This window comes from Musca autumnalis, unplaced genomic scaffold (assembly GCF_047663935.1).
Source record: "Musca autumnalis isolate F117 unplaced genomic scaffold, ASM4766393v1 scaffold_3, whole genome shotgun sequence".
NCBI lineage: Eukaryota > Metazoa > Arthropoda > Insecta > Diptera > Muscidae > Musca > Musca autumnalis.
In genome coordinates this window covers 133,242,295-133,250,162 of record NW_027411866.1, presented here as the reverse complement: position 1 = coordinate 133,250,162, position 7,868 = coordinate 133,242,295, and the positions used below count along the sequence as shown (strand labels likewise).

The 7,868-nt window shown below is 33.5% G+C and overlaps 2 protein-coding genes across 3 annotated transcripts; one reads left to right on the top strand and one right to left on the bottom strand.

Moving 5' to 3' along the window:
* The first annotated feature begins 447 nt into the window (after window positions 1-447).
* Window positions 448-3,536, top strand: sicily (NADH dehydrogenase (ubiquinone) complex I, assembly factor 6 homolog sicily). The gene is made up of 6 exons (XM_073974466.1): window positions 448-669; window positions 750-861; window positions 917-1,036; window positions 2,215-2,610; window positions 3,116-3,219; window positions 3,293-3,536. Exons 1-6 carry the CDS (start codon window positions 461-463, stop codon window positions 3,372-3,374), a joined length of 1,023 nt encoding a protein of 340 aa, XP_073830567.1. The 5' UTR covers window positions 448-460; the 3' UTR covers window positions 3,375-3,536.
* On the bottom strand, window positions 3,214-5,738 carry LOC141397765 (uncharacterized). 2 transcript variants are annotated; one of them, XM_073974463.1, is made up of 6 exons: window positions 5,449-5,738; window positions 4,840-5,181; window positions 4,500-4,782; window positions 4,199-4,443; window positions 3,542-4,090; window positions 3,214-3,470 (listed from the first exon to the last, which is right to left on the bottom strand). In XM_073974463.1, the coding sequence occupies exons 1-6, from the start codon at window positions 5,613-5,615 to the stop codon at window positions 3,371-3,373; spliced, it is 1,686 nt and encodes a 561-aa protein (XP_073830564.1). In that variant the 5' UTR covers window positions 5,616-5,738; the 3' UTR covers window positions 3,214-3,370. The 2 variants fall into 2 exon arrangements, with proteins under 2 accessions (XP_073830564.1, XP_073830565.1); XM_073974464.1 differs by having other exon boundaries at window positions 4,199-4,272.
* Window positions 5,739-7,868: the final 2,130 nt, after the last annotated feature.

Here is a 7,868-nt window from a genome sequence, read left to right as displayed (position 1 = left end):
GATGAGATTCCCAGGAGAATCGTAGCCACAACGTGGGTGCCTCCTACTGACTCCGACAAGTTTTGTTTTCAAAACATTGTCAAATATGAAAAATATAAAAGAAATTGCCTGAAAATTGCCGATACGAGCAATTTTATCCATTTCCATTCCCCTTACGTGTCTCTTGACTTGCCGCAAGTAAACTTGCCTAATGTAAATTGGGACTTAAAGAGAAATGAGAAGTAATTGCAAGAACTTGCAAATACTTTTTACATGCAAAGTTATCGAACAGGCCTATGGTAATTGTGCCATGACACTTCTTTACGTGCAAAATTATACAGAAATAACTGAAAATGGCGGGAATTTGAATTGCTTGGTTATGTTTAACGACTTCCGAAAACAAAATAAACACAGCTCTTGTGGCTCTCCCCATACATGTTAATCAGCTGATCAGCCAATACCAATTCACTGGCATATTGATATGCAAAAGAAGAAGGAGCACAATTCGATTGATTTGTTTACAAAAAGAAAAAAAATGAAGTGTATTTCATTAAATAGCCGGAGCCGGCAACAAATTTCTTTAAGAAATTTACAAATTATTTTGCAACAGCAACAAAGACAACAACATGGAACGACAGAACAAACAAATAATGGCAAATCAAGTAGTAAATATTGCATGAATTTGGTGGAGTAAGTGAAGAAAACTAAAATCAAATGTTGAGTTCTTATTGTTACATAAATATAACTTCAACAAGTTAATAATTTTATAGAAAAAATGATCATGAAAACTATTTGTGTACGCTGCTATTGGATAATGCACATCGGAGACATGCTTTTGCCCTGAGGGCATTCAATGTGGAAGTGGCCAAGTGCTCTATAAATGTAATTTCCGTGATTTAAAGTTTCTGGAAGTTTTATTAATATCTTTTTATTGTAGGTTTCGGAAGACCATATTGCGAAAATGCGTTTGAAGTTTTGGTTTGATTCCATAGAAAAATGTTATGCTAAGGAGAAATCGTATGTGGCAGATCAACCAGTACTTAGGGAATTGAAGAATGTAAGTATAACATATGTTAAGTGTGGGCATGCATGGCGTGTATATTTATAGGTCGACATTTGGAAAGTTGTAAATTGGAATTTTTAATTCATTATCCTGTGAAAATCGAAAATCATGACAGAAACATGCGACCGAAGGCTATAAAGTAAACCATGGTAAATATCATGTAAAAACAAAAAAAAGACCAACAAAACTGACAGTCATCGATATCTGTTTCGTTAATATCAAGTCTAGCTGAATATATAATTTTCTAATCTCTAAATAATGCTTTACACACTGTATATCAAAATTTTGGCATAAATAGAATACTCTTCCACCTGGCGGAAAAATCTGGAAAAATTACCACAGGTAGATCTTGTTGTCCTGATCACAAATATATAAACTTTTCCGGGGGGAAGTCCATACTTCCCGAGATATGGGCCTCTTAAGTTCCGAAAATTCCCTTGTTAAAGTAAGAAAAAATTTTAAATTAAAAAAAATGTTGTTTTCGTGCCCTAAATTGGCTCCTGTCCATAGGAGAAAGTCTTAAATCCCCGGCCGAAGGCCGGCTACTTAGAAAAAACTTACAATTTAAAAAAAATTTTCAAATTTTTTCCGTCAGGTGGAAGAGTATTCAATTTGTTCCAAAATTTTTTAGCTAAACAAAAGTTTTTATTTGCCAGAAAACTGTGGTAAAAGTACGGTGACTGTCAGTTTTGAATGATGGTGTGTACTCCCCTTAAAAGAAAAACTTGTAGCTTAATACATAGTACGTTTACATTAACGAAATCGAGTGGATTTCAACTGCTAATTCCTTTGCGTATACGTAAAATGGAAACTCAACTGAAATCCATTGGATTTCATTTAACGTTTACGCAATGGAATTGACTGTTGAAATCGAGTGGATTTCGTAAATCTAAACTTTCTATAAGTTCTGTTTAAGTTTTGGCGTTTGACTGTTCTGATATGTTTAACACCCAATAGTTCCACAACCGTCTTTGTTGTTTATCAATAGTTCTGAAAGTCGACCAAGGTAATGTGTGCGCCCTGCATATTATTGAAATTTGAAACGATTAAATGCATCAATAAAGATCATGAATGTCCAACTTCATCTTAAAGCAGTCAGTAAAATTAAATAGTTATGCTAAGGATATTTTTGAAACTTTCTCTACATCTCTCATTTTCTATTTTTCTTTCAGGCCATCGACGCCTTTCAATTGAATAAGGTCTATTTAAAACGTCTAGTCAATGCCCGCGACCGTGCCCCGAATGAACCGTTTATCACAATTAAGGATTTAGAAACTTATTCGGAACAAACATACTCATCACTTTTGTACCTGCTTGTGCAATTAACCGGTGTTAAAGATATGAATGTAGATCATGCAGCTTCACATTTGGGCAAGGCCCAAGGTATTGTAACGCTATTGCGGGCGGTGCCATATACAAAACGTAGTCAAGCTTTAAATATACCACAGGAAGTCCTAATTAAGAATGGAGTAAGTCAAGAACGTATTCTGCGATCGAAGGCCAACGATAAAGGTGTAGAAGATTGTATATTTGAGGTGGCCACCGCAGCCCATCAACACTTGGAAATGGTAAGATGCAACTTAAATGGGATAAAATGTAGGGGTGGTATGTCACAATACCTGCGGGATAGAACTTTATTAAACAAGTGAAAGGGATGAAGTCAATTTTCAATCAAATAGTTAGGTCATATCAATCCTGCATTAGCGTCCGACATTTTCAACATCCTGCTGGAAAGGTTAATGTGAAATCCAGCAGTGAATAGAAATGCCACATCTTGTGTCGAACCTTTGAAGAAGTTAATATATATCTTGTAAAAATCGTCGAAGAACTTGTTAAAGGAAGTCTGTCCACTTGTGATGAAATAAGCACCAAATTGTCTGAAATGTAAAGGCCAACCAGGACCGTTATTTTGTACTAATCCTCTCTTAGTCACATATATGGTTACCAGACCTTTTGATCATATATAATAGAGGAAATAGACTACCTTACAACCTTCAGAAGATATTATGTCAGAAGATATTATATAGCAGAACAACTTATGACTTTCAATATACAATTCTTGTTGTCTTTTAGGCTCGCAACCTTTCGGACAAAGTCCCCAAGGAAGTGAGAAAACTGTTTCTTCCCGCTGTTGCTATTGAACGCTACTTGGAGCGATTAAGACTGGCCAATTTCAAGTAAGTAAAAAATATATTCAAAGTAAAAAAAAAACGAATTGAAAGTTATTTTCTTCTTCTCCTTCCCACACAGTCTTACACATCAATCATGCCTGCAAAGAGATTCAATGCTACCCTTCTCATTGTACATGCGAAACTTACGAGGCAAATTTTAAGGAGTTTCCAAAACTTCCAACGGTACAAAAAGATGATTTTTGGAAAGATCACGACAGCTTTCGGCCAACATAAAATTGATAAAGGAACTAAGTTTCCTATAAAACGAAACAATAAATAGTAAATAAAGCCAAGTTTTAAAACGATCCTAAAAATAACTAAAACCTACAAGCGATCACTTGAATTATCCTTGGATTTTCCCTTCAAATCTTTGCCATTCGTGGGCCGTTGTAGAACTTCGTCATAACATAAATTTCGTGGCATTTTATTGTTATTACGCAGGTGTCCTGATCTTGACAAATAATCCCAAAACAGTTTTTCAAATATTGTCACCTTAGAACATTGAGGTAATACGACGCCATCGCCTATTGGTACAACTAAGGGTAGGGCTTCCGATTTGTCTTCAAAAGGCTTTAGTGTTATGGGGTCTAGTTTTGGAAATTGAACTTTTAAATTGATATGTAAAAATACATGCTCCACATAACTGTCCTCTTTCCATTTGGGATCATCGATTGATTCAATTTCTGTTAACAGCTGTTGGGCAATTTGTGTCGATTTATCCAAGATGCGATGAATTTCCAATACGGCAGGGATATTACGAAAATTCAATGGTTTATCATATGTTTTACAATGGACAACACATAGCTTGGAATGATGTGGTTTTAGGGTGAATTGTATGGGTTCGAAGGTGAAAATAAAATAACCATTAATTGAATAGCTGCAAGTGACAAAAAAATTAAACACAAGTCGTTGATAAGCTATTTGTATTACACACCCTTCTTTAAAGGGATGGAGGCATAATACCTAATGTTTCAATTCCACTTACGTTTGCCATTTAAATTCCATGCAATGTTGATTATGATTGTGTAAGGCAACCATTTGAGAACGTTCTTCATTTGGCTGCATAAGAAAATTTAATTTGTTTGGATACAAAACATACAAGAAATCAGAACATTCATAATCATTAATGGGGACAAATGGTTCAGGTGGACAATCATCATCATCAATGACGCCTTTGCAGTACAATGGGATGTTATAATTAAAACCATTGATGGACATTGTTAATGTGAGCTAAAGTAATTTAATCAGTTTATAGGTATCTGAGTTATATTTTTCTTTATCCATACCTCATTTTCAAAATCACTTGGTCTATATTCCACAATTAATGGCCATACACTTTGTCTTGGCACACTCATATTGGGATTAATCAAACAAAAACCTCTATCTCTGGCGGTAAAGCGAAATTGTAAATTTTGGCCAGTTATATTTCGTATCCATATGGATTGGGACATGCGTCTAAATTCTTTAACATTAACCGGTAATAGTTCACGCGTCATGACGCTTTCCACCGGATCCATTGTGACAATATTCAAATGGAAATTCCAAATAATTACACGGGAATTTGAACAACTACACCACATAAAATAAATTTAAATAAATTCTAAAGAGCAAAACAAAATAACAAACCTCATCTCATAGGACAGCATAAATGATCCATAAAGATAAAAATACGCAACCATAGACATGGCCACTAAATCATTGGGGGCAAGGTGGAAGATTTCTTGTGTTATATTTATCAAGCGACGGTGAGGACAATGATATAAATAACGGAATTGATTGAAACCCACTCGAGTCTCAAGCGGGGCACATTGGCAATTTTGCAGACGTTTTAATGACATCGTTAGCGGTTGGTTGGATTGGTTTCTTAGCCAGAAAACGATTTTCAGTGCCTTACTGTTCAATTGACGTGTGGGCAAATATAGACTATGTTCAATGTGATTAGCATTGGAGGATAGTTTTTCATTTAATCTAATAAAAAATCATTAAATAAGTTTATATAGACAAATTGGGAACAAATTACGCAAAAAAATCTCTTAAATTGTAAGTTTTTAATAGCCTTAAGACTTTCTCCTATGGACAGGTGCAAACTTCGGATACGCGAACAAAATGTACTTTTATCGAGGTCTATATCTCGGGAAACACATCTCAGCAATAACATTTATTATACTATATGCGGTATTTTTTATAATTTTCTGCAACGGTCGTTAGAGGAAAGATAAGCGAGAATATAATTACCCTTCAATATCAAATTTTTGCCAATAAAATATTTTCAACAGCGGTGGTTTGATAACGGTAATATTTTCTATTTTAAAAATGTCATGGCAGGGTTGCTTTTCTTCAGTTGGCGCCAAATCTTCATTGTCATTTGTTTTGCACATACTCTTCATATTTTCGACACTCATTCTTTTTAATTACTATTTATATTGGTCTATTGAAGAAAAATAATTCAATATTTATTCAGAATAACACAATTTGTTATATTTTGATTTAAAAAATAAAGTAGAAAAAAATGTAAACCAACTGTGACGAAGAACAAAGTACAACTACTCGGTTAAACCTTTCATGAGGCCGTATGGCGTTAAAGCCTTTTTATAGGGTTTCATGGTAGACCAAACAAGGTAAAGTAATAGCCCGTTTCCACGGTTGGTCGTTTGTTCTCTATTCATTGTTCGACACTCAAATACGAATAAATTACTTGATTCCCCATACAAAATTCTGAGAACGACGAATTGTTCTACGTTGTTCAAGTATAAATACTCTCCGAACAACGATAAAATATGTCCCATCTCTAACAAATGAGAGCATTTATCGAAATAAATTAATTATGACAGACAAAATTTAAAAATGTTTTTTAGAAAACCTGCAAAACATGAATGAAAAGTTAATGTCTGATTCAGACTTTGCTGGATTTAGCAAATCCAGTGGATTTAAGTTGTCATTTTCATACAACAGATGTCAAATAAAGCCAGATAATTGCTAAATCCAGCGAAGTCTAAATGGACTTTAACGGTTCAACGATTAGTATACATTTAAGTGGGGTACACACGATCAGTTTTGGCTGTCAGTTTTGCTCAAATAATCGGCTGCTTGCTAGTATGTTCGTTAATGGGTACTTTACACGATATGTTTTTTACATATGGGTTGTCACTTTGCATATACATTTTGTATATAAAAAGTGACAACCCATATATTAAAAACATATCGTGTAAAGTACCCATTAATTTTTGTCAGTCATCAGTGGTTGCTGGACAGTTTGACACATATCGATATTTCCGAAAAATCGACAGTCAAAACTGATCGTGTGTATCCCACTTTAATGCAATGCAAATTTTCTATTCTCTTTCATTGCAGTTACATTTTTTGCCCATTGTTTCAAATTCGCGTACAAATCTATTTAGAAACAAAAGTCAAATACCTGCCTGAAAGTCTGTATACACAAATATTAGGTATGTACGATAACCCAAAAGTTTGTACAAATTTGCACAAACTTTTACAAAATGCTGTTCGATAACAAACTTTTAAAGTAAAAGAGAGCGAATTTAGAGACAATTGTGAGAGAATTTTGGAGATTTTTGTTTACAAGTTTTTGCAAGGAAAATTTTTCTTGTAAGAATTTGCAAGTTTGATCAGCTGATTTAAATTCGATCATGGTTTAATAAGAAAGGTTAGCCAAAGCTTTATGTCAATTTAAATTTTTTCATTCGAGTATGCCTAAAACTTCAAAACAATATAAACAAACTGTGTATGTGTGTGTGGTGTTTGAATAATATGCCAAACAATTTTAAAAACAATCGAATTCAATGATTTTTAAAATTGTTTTTAGACCATTTGTACTGAAGAAATTGGTGAGATTTGCATTAAAACAATCAGTTTATCATATTAACAACTCGATTATGTGGAGAAAACTTAACTCTTCATTCATTTTTCGCGTTTTTTATAAAATGCTCAAAAAAATGCATTGTAAACAAAACCACTTGTTGCTTTTATTTTGAAGTTTTAGGAATTCAAGAAAAACAAGGGTTCTATAGATTTTTTTCATTTAAATCTACCTCTTTACTTATACCATGAATTCGATTGCTTTATGGGTACTTTACACCATGGTATAAGCATGGTATAAGTAAAGAGGTAGATTTAAATGAAAAAAATCTATAGAACCCTTGTTTTTCCTGAATTCCTAAAACTTCAAAATTAAGCAACAAGTGGGTTTGTTTACAGCACCAATTTTGAGCATTTTATAAAAATCGCGAAAAATGAATGAAGGACCAATGTTTCTCCGCATAATCAAGTTGTGGATATGATAAAATGTTTGTTTCAATGATAACCTTACGAATTATTTCCATACAAATGTTCCAAAAATAATTTTAAAAATCATTGAATTCGATTGTTTTTAAAATTGTTTGACATATTATTCAAACACCACACACACATACACAGTTTGTGTATATTGTTTTGAAGTTTTAGGAATACTCGAATGAAAAAATTTAAATTGACATAAAGCTTTGGCTAACCTTTCTTATTAAACCATGGGTATAAGTAAAGAGGTAGATTTAAATGGAAAAAATCTATAGAACCCTTGTTTTTCCTGAATTCCTAAAAGATCAAAATAAGTAAACACAAAAGCAACAAGTGGGTTTGTTTACGATTGCTCTGTTCCT

Excerpts from the sequence above, each read along its gene's own strand:
- LOC141397765 (XM_073974463.1), bottom strand. The coding sequence starts at position 5,615 with ATGAGTGTCGAAAATATGAAGAGTATGTGCAAAACAAATGACAATGAA. Across the intron at positions 4,444-4,499 it reads CAAGTGATTTTGAAAATGAG|CTCACATTAACAATGTCCAT; the intron begins GTATGGATAAAG and ends AAATTACTTTAG. Across the intron at positions 3,471-3,541 it reads GATAATTCAAGTGATCGCTT|GAAACTTAGTTCCTTTATCA; the intron begins GTAGGTTTTAGT and ends TTCGTTTTATAG.
- sicily (XM_073974466.1), top strand. The coding sequence starts at position 461 with ATGCAAAAGAAGAAGGAGCACAATTCGATTGATTTGTTTACAAAAAGA. Across the intron at positions 670-749 it reads TATTGCATGAATTTGGTGGA|AAAAAATGATCATGAAAACT; the intron begins GTAAGTGAAGAA and ends ATAATTTTATAG. Across the intron at positions 1,037-2,214 it reads TACTTAGGGAATTGAAGAAT|GCCATCGACGCCTTTCAATT; the intron begins GTAAGTATAACA and ends TTTTTCTTTCAG.